The 24194-nt window shown below is 40.6% G+C and overlaps 1 protein-coding gene across 6 annotated transcripts in view; it reads right to left on the bottom strand.

Annotated features, from left to right (window-relative positions):
* The window catches only part of FOXN3 (forkhead box N3), a 504847-nt gene that overhangs the window by 28876 nt on the left and 451777 nt on the right, over nt 1-24194 (bottom strand). For 4 of the 6 annotated variants that reach the window (XM_078151439.1, XM_021000334.2, XM_021000338.2 and 1 more), the window contains one exon: nt 12341-12406. The exons of 1 other annotated variant lie outside the window; for it this stretch is intronic. In XM_078151439.1, the coding sequence (XP_078007565.1) occupies nt 12341-12406 (66 nt within the window). The remainder of the gene's footprint in view (nt 1-12340; nt 12407-24194) is intronic. One more of the 6 variants, XM_078151440.1, reaches the window with a different exon arrangement.

Raw genomic sequence — 24194 nt, 5'->3', positions numbered from 1 at the left:
AGCCAGGAGAAAAGTTATGATTTACATAGCTAGTTGAAAGGCAGATTGAGTCCTAGGACATGGTTAATGTGTATGTAGAAGGATTTAAGGAATTTCAGTCCAAAAATGTAAACCACAACAGACTGAAATTTAGAAATCTACTGTCAACACCATTTAAGAAGGATAAATAAGTACTTCTTGTGAAGCATGGTCTCTACATAAAATTCTCAGAGTGAAAAGGCCGAGAAATACTTTCTACAACACACTCATGTACAAAATACTCTTCTATAACAAATATTCCAAGTCAAACAAAACTGAAAGAAATACTGTGAAAGTCAAGTCTCAATTATTTAAAAATGATCTAGTTTTGTTATTTCTACAAGACCTTCTGGGACAGCATGAGCTAGTGGAAAGAGTTTTAAGACCCAGGTGTGAGTTCTGACCTGTCTGAGTTCTAGCTGTGAAATGATCAGGACAGGCAGCTTAACTACTCTGGGCTTTGATTTCTTCATCTATAAAATGAAAATAATAATATTTGCACTCCCTACCTCATAGGGTTGTTGTGAGGAAAGCGCTTTATAAATGAATGACATAATTATGGTGGTTGGGTTCTCTTTTTTGTCCTCTGTGATATTTGCCTTTTTAGCCAATTTACTCCTTGTTAGGTAAGGAAAGAGAAAAGTTAAGCTGGTTCCTTCTCACCAACTCAAGCAAATGGCTTAGATGAGACCGAAACTGTTGGCTAAAATGTGGATTTATGACGATCTGTGGATCTCAGTGAATGAGATCGTACCTATCTTCTACTACAATTGAGAGATGGCTGCACGATTTCAGAAGTCCCTTTAAGTCTCTTGCATCCACTTGACTCAGGTTAACAGACTGCCAAAGTACCAAGATGAAGAAACCGATTTAATAACAAAGCATGCCGGCATACTGTGTGACAGCTCACTTAAATGCCACAGATTACACCGGTAAAAAAAAGAAGTGGGCAGTCTACAATCATCATTAGATGGAAATTTCCTAAGTATATAGTGATATATACAACATGATATTAGATACATGTGAAAGTGTATTTCAAGTCTGAATGCTTCCTAAAACAATATAGCTTTTAGTCAATTTTTTTCCATATTCAAAGCCTTGTAATTAACTTACCTTACTCTAGTCTCTTTCCTCTAATCCATCCTCTACAGAGCCACCAAATCGAAGTGTTTTTAAAGAAGAGATCTGACCATGTTACCCCTTACTCAAAGTCCACTGCCTGGAGGATAAAATACTAAATCCTCAGCCTGGCATTCAGAGCCCTCCATAATCTGGCTCCTCCTTTTTATACTCTCTGTTCTTATCAAACTGACCTTCTATCTGTTCCCCATGCACAATGTCTCATCTCTGGACTTTACGCTTTTGTTCACAGAGTTTCCCCTGTCTAAAGTGCAGTCCTTCCCTGCCTATGTCTTGCAGAAGCCCTCGTTTCTGTTAAAACTCAGCCCTAGTTCCTCCTTTTACAGAGGGTTTTTCTTTATCTGTTTCAATTATTAGAACGTGTTTGCACTCTCTCTTGCTTTGCTTCTTTGTATGTCCTTTGTAGCATTAAGTCACTTGCACACATGTTCATCTACTCAGTAGAATATATAAGCTTTGGAGGAAGAAACTATCTTTCATTTTCTCTTTGCATCTCAAGCACCCTAGCACAGTGTCCTGCACATATACAGAATTTGATAAGTGCGCTGAATTGAACTAGATTCCAACAAGCCAGATAATGTTCAAAGTGTCCTAATCTGGCATCTAGTTTGAAGCTACTTCTAAGTCACTCTCTAATGCAGTCATGGAAAAGTAAGCCAAATACTTCTTTGCTTCCACCAATGCTCTTTCTTATACCAAGCACCAAATGAATATGATGCAATAAGCTATATATTTAACATTTCTCCAGAGGTCACTGTCCTTTAGCCCAGAAGATTCTTGTAGTTGCCCCAGTATCACCATCTGTGTGTCAGCTGTGGGTGAGTTGGGGTAGAATGAGAACACATGATGATAAGATAATTGGACTCAGTTGCGCAGTCCTGCTACAAAACAGCAGTTTGGGAAAGTATTATCTATCGTGAACTTGTAAAGGCAAATGGGTATCCTATACTTGAAAAGCTAGGAAGACATGAAATCCTTTTGCACAGCAACAAACAAACACATAGGATGGCCAAAAGTCATAGAAACAGATGATGAACCACCCTAGCAGCTGTAAAAACAGTGCTGGACAATATTTCAGCTTCCACCAGTCAGCACAGCAAAATAGCAGCAGCTAAAATTGGCCCAAATAGAAAATCCTAGAAAGACTCAGCAATTCTGCAGAACGTGGTACCCTGATTACAACAGTCATGATGGCAAACACCATACCAACAATGGTGATGTTCAAGGTTAACCCAGTCATCTCTAGGGATACATTACACTGGGCTTACTAACCTGAAATACTCAAAAATACATGAGAAGCTAAACAGAAAGTTCTTATTAGTGTCTAGTACCGTGTCTTCCATAGTCTGCATTAAGTGTTCACCAAACTGAACTGAATCAAAGACATTAAAAGAAGGTAAAGTCAGTGACAAGATGGTCCAAAGGCAGGTCATGTTTCCCCATGCAACATCTCCAACACTTTCAGTGCCATGGGTCTGGACACCTGATTATATTAGGTTTTATACTGTAATAGAACTAGAATCTTTTCACACAAGATAGGCATCTCCTCAACATAACTGGGAGTTCCATGAAGACAGGGGCTATATTACATACTTATTTCAGTGGTGGGAGAGACATACTGGCAGCTGTTCTAGAAACTTGAATTGAATAGTTCAGCTCCAACAGTCATCTGGCTCATGTGTGTCTCTCAAACCTCATCAGAGTTAGTCTATCTAGATATCCTCCCTTATGGGGGACAGGAGGGAAAAAAAGCATTTATATAGTACCTACTGTGTGCCAGGCACTGTGTGTGCTAAGTAGTTTACAAATATTATCTCATTTGATCCTCACAATAACCGTGGGAGGTAGGAACTGCTATCATCCTCATTTTAGTTAAAGAAACATGCAGAGAGAGATTAAGTAATTTGCCCAGGATCATAGAGTTAGGAAGCGTCCGGGTCCAAATTTGAAATCAGGTCTTCCTGACTCCAGACCCAGCACTCTATCCACCACACCACAGGCTGCAAGGAGGAAATACATGGCAACAAACTTTAAATATAGTTTCCTGATGTAGTTTTCTAAGCTTCGAAGGCCTTTATTTTCCACATGCCTAATACATCACTCACAGTCAAGCCAACCCCATCTCAGTTCCGAGAAAAGTGGTTCTACCACAGCGCTCCAGTTTTGCAGAAAGTTACATGTTCCCATGTCCACAGCAAATAACCACAGTGGCAAACCAGGAGAAAAGAACAATGGCTTTACTTTGCTTTCTATCAGATAGCAGTTAGTCCAGATAAGGAGTGAGATGGAAGGTTTGGGGGGAAAAGTTCCTGTAGTCTATCAGGTTTTGTGTTTGTTTGTTTGTTTTTTTGGGGGGGTCATCATCTGCAACATGAAATTAACCTACGAAAACATCCTGATGGATGAAAAGTATTCACTTTAAACGGACCATCAAAGGCTAAATCTAACATACTAAACTAGGGTTTTCTCAAGCAATTCCTTGCATTTCCTAGGACTTCTGGCTCTTTAACCTGGGTGCATCCCACCAAACCCTTTCACCCATGCTTAGATGAAATACAGGGCAGCTAGGTGGCACAGAGGATAGAGCGCTGGGCTTGAAATCAGGAAGACTCATTCATATGAGTTCAAATCTGGCCTCGGACAACTCACTAGCTGTGTGACCTGGGCAAGTCCCTTAACCCAGTTTGCCTCAGTTTCTTCATCTGTAAAATCAGCTAGAGAAGAAAATGACAAACCGCTACAGTATTTTTGCCAAGAAAACCCCCAAATGAGGAGTTGGATGTGACTGAAAAAAGGATTAAACAACAATAACAAATGAACTGTAACTACAGCTCCCAACTTCTTCCAACTTTGGTATTTAACAGGGCTTTTCAATTACAAAGTTGTTCATGTACAGATAGAAAATAAGTATGTCTAGGAGAGTCTGCCGGTTGCTGTCAGCTAACAATGTATACCTAACTGCTTCTTCTCCTTTTTTTCTTTTCTTTTTTCATTGATTTGAACTAAACTTCTGAAATATGAGTTGCCCCAAAGTGACTCAAAGGGATATACTTCTTTCAATAATAAGCTTTTCTATTCAAGCCTGTTTAGGTAAATTTCTGATATCACATCACAGGCATTTCCCCTACCATCACCTCTATCTTGTTCTCATTCACCCTTCATGCAGCAGAAATCTAAAAATTTCCCAAAGCATTCCTGTTTTGTTGAAGGGAAGGTGATGAAAGGAGAGAGACAGGATTCCACGGTCTAGTCAGTTAAAAGACAGGATGGTGGAGCAGATGTGCACAGGAAGGGGAGCCATAGAATGTGAATGAGTTCAAATGCTGGCTACAATACTCACTAGTTGGGAGGCTGGGAAGAAGTTGTTCTGCCATCTCTGAGCCTTCTCACCCATAAAATGGGGATATTACTAGCACTACCTACTTCACAGAAGTTGTGGTGAGGAAAATGTTTGGTACACTTCTAGGTACAGAAACATGTCGGTTGTCAGAGCAGAGACACTGAGAATTCTTCATTATGGATTAGCAGGTCTCCCTGGAAACAGGAAAGAAGGAAACAAGTACCTACCATGTGGCAGGTACTGTGCTTAAGTGCTTTACAAATATCACTCACTTGATCCTCACAAGAAACCAGGGGTAGGGAGGTAGGTGCTGTTATTATTCCCATTTTAGAATTGAGGAAATTGATGCAGAGAGAGGTTAAGTGACTTGTACAGGATTACAAATCTAGGAAGCAAATGAGGCAGGCTTTGAACTTGGGCCTTCTTGAATTGAGGCCTAATACTTTTATCTACCAAACCACCTATCTGGGCAAGCTGCCCAAATTTCACACATTTTGTTTTTACTTCCTGGGAGCCTCTGCCATCAACATCTACAGCTGGGAAGGCCAAGCTACTAAGGCCTGCAGGTTTCATACAGGGATGAAATAATGCCAAGGGTATCTGCATATTCCTCTCATACCCCAGCCTACGAACCATATCCTAATGACAGTAAAAGAAATCTTTATTTTCACCAGGATTAAAGACTCAGGAGGCACAAACTCATTTAGTCATCTAAGACTACCATTCGGAAATAAATCTCTTTGTGACTAGATTTGGTATAACAATCTGGAGTACATTTTAAAAAAAGAAAAAAAAAAGAAATTTTGGAATTGGAAGACCCTTACCACTACCTACCTCAGCATCCATCCTGGTGCTGAGCTGCCTTGATTGCTTCAGCTCCTAAATGCAGCTCAGCGCTCCCACCGGGGCCTTTGGAGGAGAGCCCTGGCTAACACTAATGGAAGCCATAAGTTGAGCAGCAGGTGATTCCGCTAATCCTTCCTTTTCCTGAGGTTGGTTCTCCCACCTGCTTCTTTGGAAGTGGCGGGGAAAGGGAAAGAGAACACACTGTTTTCCAGGATGCCCTTCCTTCTACTCCTGCTGGCACAGACGACGGAGATCCTCAGTTCCAGGCAGAAAGACTCCGTGTTGCTGGGGAGGCCTGCTATTTCTGACTCTGTCATCTTCCTTTCTGTTTGTGGCTTCTGATTTCATGTGCTGGAACACTGACCACACTTAGGTGACTCTGGGTAACGTGTTTCTTTCTTGCAGGTTGGATTTGGATGTCTGAATCACCACCTAGGGGCTTGTCTCTGGCTACTTTCAATGACGGAGAGTAAGCAGAGGATTTATGGTTATATGGAAAGGAGCACTGAACCTGGAGTCTAAAAGACCTGGGTTCAAAACCCTACTTTAAAACCTGGAAATTATGTGACTTGGGGGACATGTTATTTTTCTTTTCTAAGGCTCAGTTTCCTCTCTTGTAAAAGTGGGGGATGATGGATCTACAAAACCTTCCTCAAGGGTGTTGTTGTGAGGCTAAGTAAGCACTTTGTCAGCCTTAAAATGCCACAGAGATGTGAACTATAATTAATACATGATAAGCCTTTACAGGTGATATAAATGAGGAATGGTGATTTGGTCTCTCCTGACTTCCTAATACTTCAGTTGGGGTTAAGGATAATTCACACCCTGCCAGAAAAGGATGGCAGAGCTCAAACCTTGAAGATGGCACCTCTAATCTTTTGAAAAATTTTTCTGCCTCAGCATTTCTGAAACTAATTTGGCCACAGGATAGCACACAGGGCTTGAAATATGATAGCAGAACCCTTAAATGCAGGACTGGAGCAGTCTGGAAACGTGGAATATCTTCCCTCCTCACCGGAAATGGCAAGTACAAGAAGGTGGGGAGAAAACCCCAAACTGAACACTAGGATTGGCCTCAAAGAGCTCGTCTGGAGCTCTAACTACGTCTCTTACTAGTTCTGTGACAGTGGCAAATCACTTCCTCTTCAACCAGGCCTCCGTTTCCTCATTTCTAACATGAGAGGGTGAGGCTAGATAATATGTAAGGTTCCTCACAGTTCTAAAATCTTAAGATTCTACTAATGCTCAGATCAGGAGAATCTGGAGGCAAAAGGAGGGAAATCAAATATATTTTCATGCTGAAAAACAGCTGTGGATATGTATGTATTGTTCATATACACACAAAATCGAATTTAATATGTTGGAGGGGGAAATATCAATAACTTAAAATTTTTCTCATAGAATCTTCATTTACACCACTCACGATATTATGACAGGTTCTGGTAGAACAGGGTTTGGAGAATACAGCGATAGACTATAAACTTAACCATAAGTCCTAGAGGTTAGTCAGGCAGGAACTCTCTTTAAAAGTTGCAGGGGGGCAGCTAGGTGGCACAGTGGATAGAGGACCTGAGTTCAAATCTGACCTCAGATACATAACATTCACTAGAGCTGTGTGACTCTGGGCAAGTCACTTTAACCCCAACTGCCTCACCAATAAATAAATAAATAAATAAATAAGAAATAAAAATAAAAGTACATTTGTACACATAGAGATCCTCAAAGCAGTAGAGGCTGTTTTTTAGAACAGACCCTGTACCTTTGGACTGTCTCAATCTTTAAACAAACAAATCCTGAGGTCACTAGTAAATTATGCACTTAACGAACTGATGCACAGCCTTAGATTTCCACTACATATACATTGCTGGCACATGGAGTAGACTCCCTATGGTGAATTTATGGGAGAAGATGGTCAAGAGGTGCAGAGGATGGGCAGACATGGATAGGTCGTAACCCTGCCTGCCCAGAAGGACTGATGATAATCACAGAGAGTCCCTTGAAAAGTGGTCAGCAACTCTTCAGCTACTCAGGCAGCAGCCCTAGTAACAATGCACCAGCAGGCAAAGAAACCAGGATGCTTCTCAGGACGGCAAAAAAACCATCTGACCACACAGGAAGGTTTCCAGATTAATGTGATCCCATAAAACAGTGGCAACCTCCTAACCTCCAAAATAGCTATGCCTCTTGACTGGCCGCATACAGACTTCCTACCTAGCTTAGAGAAGCTGTGCTAATAGCCCCTTCTTGAGGTCTACACAACTTCAAATGGTTAAGACTGGCTCCCTGACAGAGCCCTGGAGTTCTGCCAAGTTCACTGCTACTGAAGCTTTGCTTACGACAGCCAGCCAGTTCAATGGAGCTGAGTTACATGGCAGGTGTGGATCTGGCGAAGAGATCTAAGGAGCTGTGGGACGGGCGAGCTCAAGTGGGGTGACTGGCAAGAAAGGCCCGCAAAAGGGAGGCCTTTCAGGCAACACACGGCAGCCATTAACTGCTAGGAAACGGAGGCAGCGGCAAAGGCGGATCAGGTTAGGGGGCTGTGATTTGAGTAAGGGCAGTTCAAGAAAGCAGTCACACAGTACCACCAAACGAGGCCTTGTAAACAGTGCCCTGGCCACAGCTGTGAAGCAGAGGAAAGGATCCAGGCCTACTCGCCATGTCAACAGCTGCTGGCTTCTTTGCTTTTTTTCTAGCCACACTCAACCCACAAGAATAGCACCATCCATGTGTAGCAAGGTCTTCCAACAGACAATGAAATGCATCTGTCTACTGAGAAACATTCCCACACATCTGCTTATGTATAAACCCATATCTACAGCCACTGGTTGCCTTTCCTACCGTGTGGCTGTTATTTGGGCCAGTTACTAAGGCATTATCTTTCAACTGGCTTTGCATGGGGAAGTGGATAACCACTGTACACACACGACTCAGGAAAATCAAAGGTTGAGAGTTACTGAGTTATTACCTGGGATGCTACAATTCTGTTTCGCAGGTCACATCTCTAAAGAGAATGGAGTGATTTTACATAATTAAATTTTCTGAGACCTGAAAATAACACCTCTATGTTTATATAGTGGCTTCCTAGAGAAACACATCCTTTGAAAAAAAAAAACCAAACACTTAGATTCTACACCCTTAGTCTTTCTTTCTTCCAAGAGATGTGCTGTTCCAGGAAAACATCTGAAGGTTTCTTGCCTCTGCACCTTTGCTGACATCATGTTCCCTATACCTGAAATCTACCCTCCCTTCCCTTAATCAGTCTTCTATTTTTTGAAATCCTATTTAACTCTCAAGGCCTACCTCAAATGCTATTTTCTACATGAAACTCCCATGATCTTTTCTCCTTGGAACTCTCCTAACACCCTGCTTGTACTACTTCCATCCATTAATCACTTTCTCTTTTGTAATTTATCTTAATGCCACGCTGCCTACTAGACTGGTTCCTGGAGAATAAGGAGCATGCACAACTTCTACTTCTATCTTCCTACTACAATGCCCCGAACACATGAATAATTGTGGCTTGGTTGATATAAGTCATTGACAGACTAGTCAGTGTGTGCTATTCTTATTTACTAACCACGTTTCTATACTACTTCTTCAAATTGATTCAGGGCCTTACAACAACGCATGCTATAATATTCAGAATGGGGGGAGGGAGCAGTGGGAAAGTTGATGGCCATCCCTAAGCTCTGCTGGGGCCTCTCCCGTTTGGCTCAAGATGAGCGACAAATGATCTAGTGAATGGACTGCTCGTTGCCTGACTAATCTTTGGGCCTTAAGTGTTGGGCTGCTTACAACCTGGAGTTTGGGCCATCCTTGTTTCCAACCTTAGGAATATTACTTGGGAAGGGGGGCAGAGAAGACAATTGATAACAGGAGGCTAACTAACCTTTGGTGCTGCCTATAATAGTAGCTGACATTTATGTGAGCACCTGAAGGTTTTCAAAGAACTTTTTCATCGGATTCTTACAACAACCCTTCGAGGTATGTTTTATTATTATCTCCATTCTATGGATAAGGAAAGTTGAGGCCCAGAGAGATTAAGTGACCTGCTATGGTCATATTACTATTAAGTATTAAGAGGCAAGACTCTCCTAACCCTTGTGTATGGTGAAAAGCTAGGGAGAAAACAGAGTCATTATCTGGAAGGATGGAAATAGCGATAACTTAGTAGTGATTCCACAAGTCTGGCTAACTAACTCTTGGTCTACTTCACAAGTAGGTGGAGCAGTGGATAGAGAGCTGGGCCTAGAATCAGGAAGACCTGAGTTCAAATCTAGCAGAAGATACCTACTAGCTGTGTGACCCTGATTAAGTCATTTAACCTCTGTTTGCCTCAGTTTCCTCAACTGTTAAATGGGGATAGGAATAGCACCTACTTCCTACTGTTGTTGTGGGAATCAAATAGAAAAAAAATTTGTAAAGTGCTTAGCCTGGCACATAGTAGGCACTATATAAACGCTAGCTAACATCATTATGATTATTCACTAAATCACGTCTCTGTGCCTGTCAGCCTCTTGCTGCCCAGGGCCCTCTCCTAGGACTCACCCTAGGAAGACCTGCTGATTCACTACTAAGGCATCTCTATTTCCATCCTTCCAGATAATGGCTCAGTTTTCTTCCCAGCCTTCCATCATACAGGAAGTATGGGTCTTAAAACAGATGTGTACCTGAATGAACAGCAGTAATGAGGAGCTGACTAGAAGTCAGAGTCAATACAGTTTCAAAAGGAAACAGGAGGGCTTTTTTGTTTTGTTTTAAATGCTTACCCTTTCACAACAAACAAGGCCAAGGAGACAATGTAAAAGCATTTTCTTCACAGTCCACAGCTTTCTGGGCAACAGTAGTGAAACAGGAAGAGCCGGTAAGTCAGGAGAATTGAACCTCACTTAGCTGTTATGATGTGGATGTCCGAAAACAACTGACAAGTCACATGGTTATCTTCCACAAATCAAGATCCCTCTCTCTAGTTTCTGCTTTCCTTTTTTCTTTTTCTTTCTTTCTTTTATAAAGTAGCTGCTACAGATACAATAATGAAGGTTTGTGATCAAAGTCACCAGGTTCACCGTTACAGATGAATACCCCAGTCACACCCATAGGGTCATCCTTTCCTGTCTTTACACTCCTCCTTAGCAGCTTGATTCTCAAAAGGAATTTTGCTGCTGTGATCAAAAGTAACCACAGACAAGTCATGGACAAGGTCTTTTTTTACGCTGCTATGATCAAGTCCTTCTGGCTACCACCTGGTAAGTCAGGCAAGTGAATTTATAAGCCACTATAGTATCTATAACTTGGAACTGCAACCCTGAGATTTACTTTTCTTGAACCATAATCTTTGGATGGAGAATTTCCATTTCTCCATAACTTCAAGTGTAGGTCGAAAGATGGGTTGGCTAATGTCTACCTGCTCCCTGGGCAGATTCTAGTATCAGCACAATGCAAATAGAGAAGAAAAATTGGGAGTGTCTTTAAAAGGAGATTACAAAATAAGGACAACATAAACTCCAGGCATGGTAACAACTCCTGAGTAAACTCTTAAATTCCTAGATTCATTTCAAAAGCAATGGAGAGAAATGATTGAGTCAAGTTTCCTAAGACTGCAACGGACATGTCTTGTAAGAGAAGTGCCTGACAATACTCACAACAGGGAAAGCTGTAAACAAAGTACACCTCCATTAACAACACACACACTACACTTGGGTGTGGCCCAAGATGAAGACTTGTTTGCAATCGAATAGTCTCCACATTCTTCAGACCTGTGGGCCACTAAAACTTTCGAGATCCACTCTCTCCCAGTGAGTTGTGCAGGAGGGTACGCTGGTCAGTGAAGGCTGACAAAAGCCAATACTTCCAAAAGAAGAGCTCCTGGTCGGCCAGTTGTACCAAAAGGACTTTGCTAGAGATCCACAGAGCTCCTAGTTTTGAATTTGTGTTATTTTTTCTTTAGGTGGGGCTCCTAGCTTTGAATGTTGTTGTTGTTGTTGTTTCTTTAAATGAGTTTTTATATTCTATTGTATTGCTTTTGCCAGTGACCTCAGGTTGATGAGGAAGTGGCTGGCCACCTGTCCCCAGAAGTTCTGGGTCTGGAGAGCAGGCAGAGTGGGACCCACCTCCTGAAGGATGATTTTTCCAGGATCCAATGAAGCTTTGTTTAATTAACACAATTCTTCACTCAGAGGTCAGAAGATCTTCCTGAGACCACAAATCTGATCCATAGAGATCTCTTCTCGTGCCTGATGAGTAAGATCTATGCTAGCCCCATTGGATAGTGCCAGAAAAACTGGGAAAGGATAACAGGAAGAAATTTTCGCTAGAAAGAAAGGAGCTTCCCCTAAGACCTGGTACTTCTAAAGTGTCAACAGGGGTTGAACAAAGGAATAGTGTTGCTGGGAGATGTCTCCAATGTGCCAGTTTTTCATAATCAGGAAGGGATGGACAGGGGATGCACTCAGCAACCCCCAAATGCCAGAAAGGGTATCTATTTCAAGGTTCTTATTGACCCCTGTGGTTGCAACCAAGTGATTCTCTTCCCTGGAACGCCCTTTACCTCATCGCCAAGAGCCTGTTGCTGCAAAGTGAGGGCCACGCTGGTCCTGGTGAGAGGGTGATTTCTAAGAGTATGCACTATCTAGGGCTCACATGCTCACCATCCCCAGGTAGTCTCTCTGATCAGAGACCCCATACTCCTAAGATTTTTCTTTTAGGAGAAAGAAATACTCACAATAGTTCACTGGACGGTCTGTTTCACTTTCCCCCACACTAACTGGTAAGCATGGAGCTCTTCCTTTAAGCCTTAACACATACATATGTATGCATACATAATGTAGATGAAAGCAAGTCCATATGCCTATGCATTTTAGAAAGTAAGAAGTCTTCACGGGAAGTGTTGTGGTTTTTTTTTTTTTTAGCATTAGTTTCTCCTAGGGTCTGGCACATAAATGAGAAGGTTAAGTTGACAAGTCTATGGTGCTGTATGCTATAGAAATATCTACTCACAACCTGCTTGTATCTCAGGGGGAGTATTCAAAAGCATCATGGCAGTGGCAGCATCAATGTCAGGATCTGGAAAAATCAACCAATAAATACATTATTTACAACGGGGCCAATGTGTGTGTGTGTTTTTCCCCCTGTACGTTATTGTTTACTGAATTCAACAGTGAAAAGAGCTAGGAAATAGAGGAGATATCCCAAGGGTGTCCTCCGTCCCTTTTTTGCATCTGGGGATAGAAAAAGGCTATTCTTGAGTTAGGATTCAAAGGACGTATCCCTAGGCTTCAATTAAAAAGACATAACCCCACCCCCAAAACGAGACCTCTGCTTTGGCAAAGAGGGCTCCTTTTCACTGCATTCATTTCATAGCTTGCATTGTATTTTTCTGAGAAGTAATCTGTGCCACTTGCCTGGCACCCCCCTTCTCCCCTGGGAAAAACAAAAACAAAACAAGGAAAGGTCTAGCCATTTTCTTGTAGCTCAGGGAAAAAAATTAAGCACACCTGCATCTGGGGGGGATACAAACATGACATTTGGTCATTTCTACTCATCAGCAAAATCTAAATGGTCACTTTTGAGACTGAGCGTGCATAGAGGTGGCAGAGCCTCTCTATATATTTTGGAAATATAAAGTTCCCTTCTTGGGGGCACCATCGCTTGCTTCAAAATCTATTGCTGCTTTTTAATAAGAGAGAGAGAGAGAGGGAAAAAAAAAAACGAAGTCATCACATCACTGCCGTTATTCTTAATAGGTTTCTGAATCCACACCGATCCGCCAGTTGACAGATGGCAGGTTATAGAGACAGAGAAAAATATTATCCTTTTATAACTAAATTCACTTTCCTCTGAGAAGCAGCAGAGGCCGCTGCTATGGAAATAAAGGTCACCATGGCAACAGTAAACAACCCTCAAGAATGGCCACTGAATACACTGAAAAGAACATCTGCCCCAGCACAGTGTCCCAGCTGCCCTGGGGCGAAACTTGCTAATAGTGCAGTGATGCCCCATGACAGGAGCCGCCGCCTGTACCCTGTCCAAATAAATGAAGTGTGCAATTGAAGCCGACATCAAAATGCCTGCCCTTGCAGATTACCGCCTCTGTGCCTCCAAACTGAATGACTAATGATTTGGGGAGTGGGGGGAGTTGTTATTTGTCAGTTTTTGTACTAGATTACATACCAAAAAATTCAATTTACTGTGAATAGCTCCATGGCACTTTATCTGGGGTATTATGTTGGAAAATTACTTTTTACTGTTTAAAAAAAAGTACATTTTTCATGCTTCAGATGTGCCGTTTAATTTCCAGAGGGATAATATGATCCAGGAGAAAACCCCACAAGCTATTAATAATGTGCATTATGCTGGCTATAAAGGACATTGTCCTCCCTCTTCCCCCTCCCCCCAAGGTAAACTAACTATACTTTGAAGTCCTTTTTGCCTACGGGCGGCCAGTTGCACACAATCCCTAAAGGAGCCCACGCTTAACTTTAATGAACACATCCTACAAGAAACAGGTAAAACAACTTGTTCAGCCACCTATAATACTGAATTCCTGAAACAGTCATCTCATGGTGCTAAGAACCTGGTAGATGCTCAACAAATAATTCTTAACTGATTAACTGGAAACTGATGTGTAACAGCAAGCCCAGGACTCTTGCCATTACTAACATGGTTCCGACTTATACAGGTGGCCAACACAGAGACCAACAGGTGTTGATCTGCAGATTTTCCCATCGTCTTGTTGTCAAGATTTGTTAGAGTACTTCTGAAGAAGTAGGATTTTGTAAACTAAAGTTCACACTGGCATTTTGGAAGGTGTGAACTATGATTCATAGGTTATGGCATATTAGCAAAATATTTTTTTTCTTCTCACATATCAAACAGCCTAAAAATGCTTTCCCCTGCTTATCCGTTTTTGTGGTAGTAGCTACTAAAATGATTTCTTTCTCCTTCGCATCCAGTTCTTGTATCATCACTGGAGAATGGCAACCGCTAAAGTAAATTCGTGGTTGCCCAGCTAGGTGGTTTCAAATTAGTCACCTAGAGTGCTCAACTTTTGAGTCAGTACAAAAAGATTTTCAGGAAACAAAACAAATGGAATCCCAAAGTGGCTAGAGATCTTTTTTTTTTAATGGAGTTTTCAAGAAAATGTAGGTGAAATTTTTCTGTTTTCGTTCAGAGGGCATACTTGGATACTGGCAAGCAGTGGGAAAGGTAGTTATTTTAATATGAAAAAAAAAGAAGAAAAGCTAACGAAAGGAGAACACACAAGCACCCACACTCAAAAGGACTCACAACAAATGACAGAATCCCCTTCAGTTTCTAGTCTGAGTATAGACAACCAAGCTTTTCATGATTTTCACTGAGGCCCATTTCTCTACCCTCTGAGGACTGAGAGCCGGGGCAGCACCAACTCAGAAGATCAAGCCCTTTGTAGTTTTATAGGGTGAGGGTATTCAGAAGCCTTGACAACAATGGCAGAAGTGATGCAGGATTTTGCTCTGTTTGACTCTGGAGGTGATGCACTTAAGCCCTGAAAAACTGGACTCAAGGGAATTGAACTGTATATATTTTACCGTATTAAGTCAATTCACACAGACAGAGGAGTAAACGAAAACTGGAACAGCAAGCGACAATCCTTTTCTAAGGTGAGGGCAGCGAATGGCTTAATTTCTTTCTAACTGATTACTGCAACGATTAAAATGAGGCCTACTACCTTAGGCCTAGACTTAACAAAAGACAAGAAAGAAAAGTTTAAAGTCATAAACCAAATATTTTTCTAAATCTAATATGTTAAAATTTGCTTTGTGGTTACACATTTATTTTCTAGAGTCACGTTCTATAAAATAAGGATAGTAAGAGCACCTCCCGGGTTGTTGTGATGATAAAATGAGATATTTGTGAAGCACTTTGTAAACCTTTAAGTGCTATATAAATGTCGGCTGCTGTTGCTACTGCTACTATTACTACCATTACCACCACCACCACCACAATGGCTAGCTCTTTCTAGTACCAGATACCCATATTGAAAACGTGAACAGATCATTATTTTAAATCTAACCCAAGTCTTCTAGCCTATCACTTAGGCCTTCTAACATACTTAACTCATTGGCCACTTTTTGATATTCTGTTCACCTTTTAAAAATCCTATTGGTCTATCAAATCCCTTTCATTTCTTACAAGGCTTTATTTTATTTTTTCGGAGAGGCAGTTGGGGTTAAGTGACTTGCCCAGGGTCACACAGCTAGTAAGTATCAAGTGATCCAGTGTCTGAGGCCGAATTTAAACTCAGGTTCTCCTGACTCCAGAGCCGGTGCTCTATCCACTGTGCCACCTAGCTGCCCCTTTATAAGGCTTTAAAAGAAACAAATTCTATCAGCTAGCTTGGCCCTTCTCTAAGTTAGCAAAACATTTCAGATTTTTCTACTCTATCTGAAGTTTGCTAAAACTATCCTTGTGTGTAATTGTGACTACTCCTGTCTTGTTTTAGTTCCTGGAGGACCGAAACAACTTTTTTTACCCCTGATCAAATCTTGAACTTTGGCCAAACAAGTCTACTTGCTGTTCCTACCATAGAACACAGTAAATGAGTAAGTGATTAAATATCCTTCTCACTTTTCTCTCTCTATCTGAATCCTGCCCATCCTTCAAAGTCCATTGTAGGAACCACCTCCTAAATGGAGCCTGCCTTGACTTTGCTTCCTCTGAACTCAGGAACACTTCCCAACTATACCAACCAGGTCACCTGTCACACAGTGCCTTGTATCATTAGTTATTAATATGTAACACCCTGACTCACATTTACTGGATATTTAAGGTTTTTCAAAGTGCTTCGAAGGGCTGTGGTAACCCCCATATAACAGATGAAGAACTGAGAGGCTCCAAGTTGAATGATTTGTCCATGGTCACACAAGGAGTAGGGTTTGAATTCAGGTGGCATTAACATTGGACACTGGTCCAAACCAGCGAGACTGAAACAGCCAGAAATGGAGTCTTAAATTGGCAAGAAAGACAAAGGGATAGGGTTAAGATAAAACAAAATGCCACCACCCTTGAGTTCTACTTTTTCCCTTTCAGTGTTTGTTCACAATTCATTAAAAGAGAAAGAGAGATAGTGGAGATGATTAGCAAAGGGACTGACGTAGGAAATGGGAGATGAGATTCACCTAAGGAGATGATGTTATCCTTTAAATGGCAAAAATTGGAGATGTTCTCATCCATGGGGACTAGAGAGAAACTGACCCTGCTGAGGTCATTGGCCAGGTGCTATGATTTGATCATAAATGATGTGATTGAAGAAATTAAAGAAAGCCATAAATTGGATTCTAATTTGTGAAATAAAAAATCTACCATATAGGACATGGAGATAGGGAGATCCAGGACAGAACAGATGCTTTAACAAAGACCTTTAATCTTGAAAAAAAATACACACTACTCCCTCCCCTTCGGCCTAAAAACCTTTCTGCTTTGAAGAAACTGAGCAAATCAAAATATTTTGTCTGGAGAGATAAGATGAGAAGATAAGCTAACTTGTACTTTCCTTTTATGTAATATTATGTCCTCTATGCACAACCAGAGATTCTCTCTCTCAGTGTATGGTGGTGATGGAGGGACTCTAAATAAACGTTCAAAAAACCAAAAAACCCCAAAAAACAGTTCTTCACTGCAGCGTTAATTTCCAAAGTCCAGGTTGGATTTACATCATTACCTTGGTGAGTAGCAAGTATTCCCACCAGCTAAGAAGTTGCATGGGAAAGCAATTTCCTATGAATTCTGTCTTTCCTTATCCCTGAAAAGCCCAATTCTTTCTACTTCATGGAGGAAGGGACACCTCCAACATTTAGAGGATAATGTGGCACTGTAGGAAAAGCTATGGAAGTAGATATCAGAGGATATGGTTTCTAGACTCAGCTCTTCTTCTGAGGAGCTTTCATACCGTAGGCAGTTAGTGGTGTAAGTGGACTGAATTCTAGGTTTGGAGTGTCTATGTGAACACAGACAACTCATTCAATTTCTGCTAGCCTAAGTGTCTTCATGTGTAAAAATGGGAACAATAACAGCACCTGTCGTTCAGGATTGTTGGGAGGATCAAATGATAAAACATTTGTAAAGGAATTTTCAGATTTTAAATGCTAGGTATTATTGTTATTGTTATTATTCTTTATCTTCCTAAGCTGTTTTTTGTCTTCATCTGTAAAACGTACAGGCTGGCCTAGATGCTAGGTAGTGTTGTACAATGATAGATTCAAGAATGCACAATGTGACAAAATTTTGAAAATGTGGAATTTTTTTTTTTGCTTGACTATGTCATTTTTGTTCTTTTAAAAGGGTAGGGCAGTAGGAGAGAAGAAGAGAAAACAAATGCCTATTGAAACTAAAAAATCAAATGAAATTAAAAAAACCCCACTAGGCTTGAGGTTGATAAAACGTTAAATAAGATATCTTGAGGAGAGACCAATTTTCAGTCTCTCTTCAATTGTGGGTATCAATGAAGGCGACATGGAGGAGGTGGCATCTGAGATAGGTCTTGATGAAAGAGATCTTGCCAGCATCAGAAAAGTCCAGGGCAGAGTTTGGGCGGAAGGCTAGACACATGACATGGACATGTCATTTCTGAACTTCTTTTTGTCTCAACTGCTTCCTATTCAAAAGGAAAATAATATGTATACTGCTTTCCTCCAGAATGGAGGAGATCCAATATCTGAATGCATTTGGAGCACTTTTTAACCATAAAGTCATACAGAAATGTAAACTTATTATCATTATTTTTAACGTATCATAACATTTTAGATACATAATTATATGTACAAATATAATACTACTAATAATATTTGTAAAACATCATCCATGTTCCACTTTGCATATGTGAACAGAGAGAAGGTCAGAACAGGTGTTTTTCTATATGCTCCCAATTGAACTGAAATAGACAACTACAAGTATGTTAGCCAGAATGGAATAACTTACAAAGGATACCAAGTTAAATGTTCCATGACCAATCATTTGCTAAAGACAATTTCCCATGCTGTGGCCCCTTCTCCCATTTGAGCGATGAATACCTGGAGGATCCAGCTCAGAACCCACACTTCACTTTGTCCTAAACTGTTAAACATTATGCCCACTTGCATTCATTCCAAATGGGCAATAACAATATTTAAAAAACAAAAACAACTAGATACCATTGCACTACTACAAAATTAAAACCATGCATGACAATACTAGCACACATATGTATATCTATATCTATATATATGTATATGTATGTGTACATATAAGTCTACCTATTGATGGTCATCCAGGCTCAAAACCTCGGTCACCTTTGGGGGGACACCTTATTTGTGTCCCATCCTGTTGATTCCACTTCTGCAGAATCTCTGGCATCTACATCCTCTTTTTTACTTTTACTGTGAAAATCAACCTAGTTCAAGGTCCTCCTCTCATCCTCTCTCAAATAAATGGCACCTCTGTCTCAGTCTCCTCTTACCCCTACTCCAGACAACCCTTCACATGCCCATCAAAATGATCTTTCTAATGCACAAGCCAAATCAAGTCACTCCTCAAAAACTTCCAGGTGTTTCTCATCAACTTCTTACCCCGGCGATCAAGTCTCATCACAGGTCCCTAAACATTCTCTCCAGACTTCATACTGCTACCCATCATGCACTGGACCTTCTAGCCAAACTGGACTCCCAGTGGTTCTCCATCTTCATCTCTCTCTTGCTTCTGTACATGTATACTGTCCAGTGATTATACCAGGGAGAAATGAACCTTCCAACTTGAATCTCTCAAGGCAACTTGTTTGACCTCATTTTCATCTTAATCCTTTAATGACTTGCGTGGTTACCTGTATGCACATCTCCTCCCCTCCCCACCAGATCATTAACTCCTTGAAGACAGGCAAAATATCAAGTTTATCTCTGCAATCCAAGTACAGGGCTTGTACTATAAGCCTTCCCTAGCACAGTTCATGGTGGGTACATAAATGGCAATTCAGTCAAACTTAATGACCTTTCTCATTTGATCTATGCTGGCCCTTCCCTACTGCCTCATGGAATTCCTGGTTTCCTTCAACACTCACCTCAAACACTACCTTCTATAAAGCTTTTCCTGATAATGCCCTCCCTTCTTAAAACTAACCTGTATTCATTCTGTATGTATAGTCTGTGTTTATATTCATACGTACACATACTAGAATTTTAAGCTTCTAGATAACAGGGATTGTTTCATTTTTACCTTCATTCCCCCAGCCCTTGGTACAGTGCCTGGCATATGGGAGGCCCCTGAAAAATATTTGTTGACTCACTGACTGATCCCCGCACAATAACTCTGTAAGGTGGGTTTAGCAAATATTGTTATCTCCTGTGAAGAGATAAGGACACAGGCTCAGACAAACAGACTAAGTTGACTATGCTAATAAATGGGAGAGAGTGAATTCGGACTTGCATCTTCTGTTTCCTAAAAGTTCGGCCTTCTTTCCATCATACCACTGCTCATGTAACAGAGAACCTTTACAAAAAACAAAAAAAACTTACCCAGCTCTTCCCTTGTAAGTATACTGAACCACAAACGGTGCACATGTGCTAAAAAGTCATTCTATTCGTTATTTAAGTACAAAAGGCATCCACAATTATTAGTCAATCAATCAACAAGTTCTTGTTAAGTGCCTATGTGGGAGACACTTAAGCTGGATGCTAAGGACACACACAGAAAAATGAAACTGTCCCTACTTAAAATTAGCCTGGTTGTTAAAAAGCAAAAACCTTTTCCTATGTCAAAACTGACAGAATGGGGGGAAAAGAAATAGATGGAATAGCTTTCTTTTTTTTTTTTAATTAAATCTGCTAGACTGTTAGAAAGCAACCTACCTGCCAAAAAGCTGGTGAAAAAATTGTAACAACTTTTAGGATACAAATATTTTAACATCAGTTTTTAACCATAAAGTGTGAAGATGCTAGTATGAGGCTGCAATTGGGTTTTGAATTTTATATTATGCACACTGCTTAAGTAACTAATATTAGTGATCTAACTCTTCTTAATTCACAACAGATAAGAAGAGCTCATTGTAAGACTTATTGGCTGTTCAAAGAATTCGAGGAAAGGGAAAGGAAAGAGATCTTTAAGACACCTTCCAACTCCAAATGCTTATTGTTATTAAGCACAGAGTTTCCTAACCTGTGGTCTGTGAATTTTTTTTTTAATATTTTGACAGTATTTTAATCTAATTTCCTTTGGAATCCTGTGTATTTTATTTTTGGCATTTAAAAACATGTAGATTGTTTACTTTGTATATATTTGTGTGCATGATGTCTTCTCCTTTAGATTGTAGGCTCCTTGAGGACAGGGACTGTTTTTTGCCTCTTTTTGTGTCCTCAGAGCTTAGCACAGTGCCTGGCACATAGTAGGAGTTTAATAAATGTTTACTGACTGATTGATTAAATAATTGAGAAGGAGTCTGAACTACCAAACTTTACCGAACTGCCAAGGGGTCCATGACACAAAGAGGTGTTAAGAACCCCTATATTAAGTAGGGTTTCTATACCCCCCCAAAAACTGAGTTCAAATGCTCTTCCCATTCCTTACCTTAAGTTTTAAAACCTAGAAGTTGAAAAAGCAAACCTAAATGGAAATTCACTGTCAATCATAATGGTCAACCCTAGTGTGCAACCAAGGAGATAATTGAGACACAAGGGAAAAAACACAGAGGAGTAAAGCTGAGCTTTAAAAATGCATAAAAACACTTTGGGGGAGAAAGTTTAGGAGACAGCAGCAGCGTCCCATTCTCTGTCTAGGCACAGAAAGGAGTTCATAACAGTTCAAGAAAACTTAACATTTCCTCTACTGTGGTCAGTGATTGAAAACCCACAAATTTTTAATAGTTCCCCCTCTACCTTCCTATCTACCAGCCTCTTGGCCCCAAGAGCAGCACATCAACAAAGTGCCCTGAAGAGCTCTCCACCCCTCCCTGCAGACCCTGTATATTGCCACCTGATTCTTTATACCTTCAGTGCAAAGGAGGCAGGTCCACATCATGCACACAAGCGTTTGCAGGGCACCTCCTACCTGCCCAACTCTGGGCTATGAGATGCCTTGGAGCAGAAAAACAGGCGTGACATTTCTGGTGCACACAGAGCTCACAACCTTGTTGGGAAAGAAAAGACTAGTATTCAGGAATATAAATCACGAACAAGACAATGTATAATAAGATGTTAAATGTGCAGTATAGACAATAAGTGAAAATGGAGTCAGGGAATGGAACCATGGATAGCCAACAAAAGCTTTGAAAGATTTAATACGTGCCTTACGAGAATGAAGAGGATGTGGATAGATGGAGAGGAGAGATGGCTCTTAAGAATTTTCGCCTCTTTGTTCTAGGAAAAGACTTATACTTTTAACCCAGGTCATATATCTTTTTCTAGTTGAAATGCCGCCTAGCATTCCTTTTCCAGAATGGGTGCAAACCCCCCTCCCCAAATGAAAGGATATTTTCTGAATGAATTGACAAAGAGAGGTACTCTATGTCATGGACCCCTCTGGTGAAGCCTATCAATCCCTTTTTCAGAGTGATGTTTTTAAATGCACAAAATAAACAACACAGGATTGCAAAGAAAGTCAATTATAATGAAATTCAATTATTAAAATATTTTTTTCAAACAAGCTCACAAACCCCAGTTTCATAGCCCCTGGTCTACACCAAAGTTCTGTGTTGTTTTTTTTTTAAACCTGTCTTTAGGGCAAACATACCACACACTCTAAAGAAAAACTATTGTCCAGCACTCAAAGCACTCAAATTTGGATGCTCCTCCCCTGCCCTGTTCCTGGTTAAGAAGATTAAGAAGTACAAAAGACTGGAAGAATTTAGTGCTACTCAATGATTTAGATGCCGCTTGGGGCCTCTTAGAAAAAAACCAACTCTAAAATGAAGGGGAATGGGGAGGCCACAACAGCTCCCCCCACTAATAATACTCTTCCTCCTTTCTCTAGGACATCCTTTCAAAGTACATTCCAATTTTCCTTTGTGACCAAAGGATCAGATGCAGAATTCTCAGAAAAGGAACCAAGAGAGTTATTAAAGCACATTTCCTCCTAGAATATTTGAAAATCCTGATTTCCACCTCCATCCGTACAGACACACAAAATTAAAGCCCTTACATTGCTCTAGGGACAACTGTTGAACACTCTCCATGGGGAGTAGTGTTGAACGCTGCTGGAAGGAGAATCCTTTCTATTCTTCTGAAGCAGCTTCGAGGCCCAGGACTGCCTGTCCTAGCAACAGTATCGCTGTCTAACAGAACTCTGTCTGGGACCAAGTTTTAATGCTTAACCTTTTTTTACTCTTTCTGGGCTAATCCTTTCTCCCAAATCTTTGATATGGAAAAAGAAGAAGATAAAAGAAAGGCGGGCATTTCTTTTTTAGCTAGTAGAATCACAAGGCTGCATAATGTTTATTCAAAAACACTTCTGGCACTTTCAGCCTGTGGGTTTGGGGGAAAAGAAATATGAAAACAAAACTCCAATAAAGCATTCCACAGAATCACAGTCGGAAAGACCCTCAGAGGCTGTCTAGACAAATCCATACCTGAGAAAGGAATCCTCTTTACGGTCCCCTTCCAGCACTGAATCTATGATTCTATGAACCCTGACAAGTGGCTGTCCAGTCTTTAAAGATCTCTGGTAATGATGAACTTAGCACCTCTGCAGAAAGACCATTCTACTTCTGGGTTGGCTCTGTTAGGTAAGTCTTCTTCAAATTCACAAGAATCTGCCTGTTAACTTCCCAGATGTGCCTCCTGATTTTACCTTCTGGGTCCACATCTAATCTCTCTTCTGCAAGATAACCATGTAGGGCCCAGATCATAATCACTCTATCATGGGTCCACCTGTTTTTGTTTTGTTCATGGTCACAATGTCCTTGATGATATTTGAGATACTACCTGTCATCATCAGTAATAGAGTACTTTGGCCCACACCATGTATCTAAACCATTGCCTTCCTGCCTGCAATTCTGATTCTTCTGAGAAAATGATGGTTCATGATTTGTTCAAAATGATCCATATCTTTATCCACTGAGTATGCACTGATGTTTAGAAATAGGTAAAGGCCAGTCTAAGACAAGTCTGGTGAATAATCCAAGTCAGTTCAATTTGACATCTATTTGCTAGGTGGCAGAGTGGATACATGCTGGCTCTGGAGTCAGGAAGATCTGAGTTTGAATCTGGGTTCAGACCCTTACTAGCTTCTGTGATCCTGGGGCAAGTCACTTAACCCTGTTTGTTTCAGTTTCCTCATATGGAAAATGACAAATCACTCCAGTATCTTTGCCAAAAAAAAGCAAACGGGATCATGAAGAGTCAGACAAAACTAAAATGACTAAATAAGGAGGCAAATAGAGATTAAGGACATTATCCAGGTAAGTGTCGGAAGTCGGAAGTCCTATCTGAACTCAGGTTTTACCAACTTCAGGTCTGGCACTCTTTCCAAGGTGATACCTAGCTGTATAAATTTAAAAATATGTAGAATTACAACAAAAACTAGCTACCCAGAAACTGTTTTCAAAATATCTTTTTAAAGAATTACATTAATAAGCCACAGTTAAGAATACTTGGACTAGCTGATCCCATTCCTAAGGTCCCTTCTGGCTCTAATATTTGACATTTCTCTCCATCTTCTCTACCTGGTGCTTACAGAATCATAAAGATTTGTGTATGAGTTATTTTTGTTTTTAGAAAAAAATATATATATAAAAGCCCAGTCAATTTCCAGATGACATTCGCATTTAACTAATCCACAAAACTCTCTAATCTGCATAAGGGGACTGAGGTAGGGAAAGACCTAGTTGCCATCTCTGTCACAAGTAGTGGTAACA

Source organism: Phascolarctos cinereus, unplaced genomic scaffold, assembly GCF_003287225.1.
Source record: "Phascolarctos cinereus isolate Bilbo 61053 unplaced genomic scaffold, phaCin_HiC Scaffold_3;HRSCAF=262, whole genome shotgun sequence".
Classification (NCBI taxonomy): Eukaryota; Metazoa; Chordata; class Mammalia; order Diprotodontia; family Phascolarctidae; genus Phascolarctos; species Phascolarctos cinereus.
Note: the sequence above shows the minus strand (reverse complement) of the source record. Positions and strands in the feature narration are given on the sequence as shown.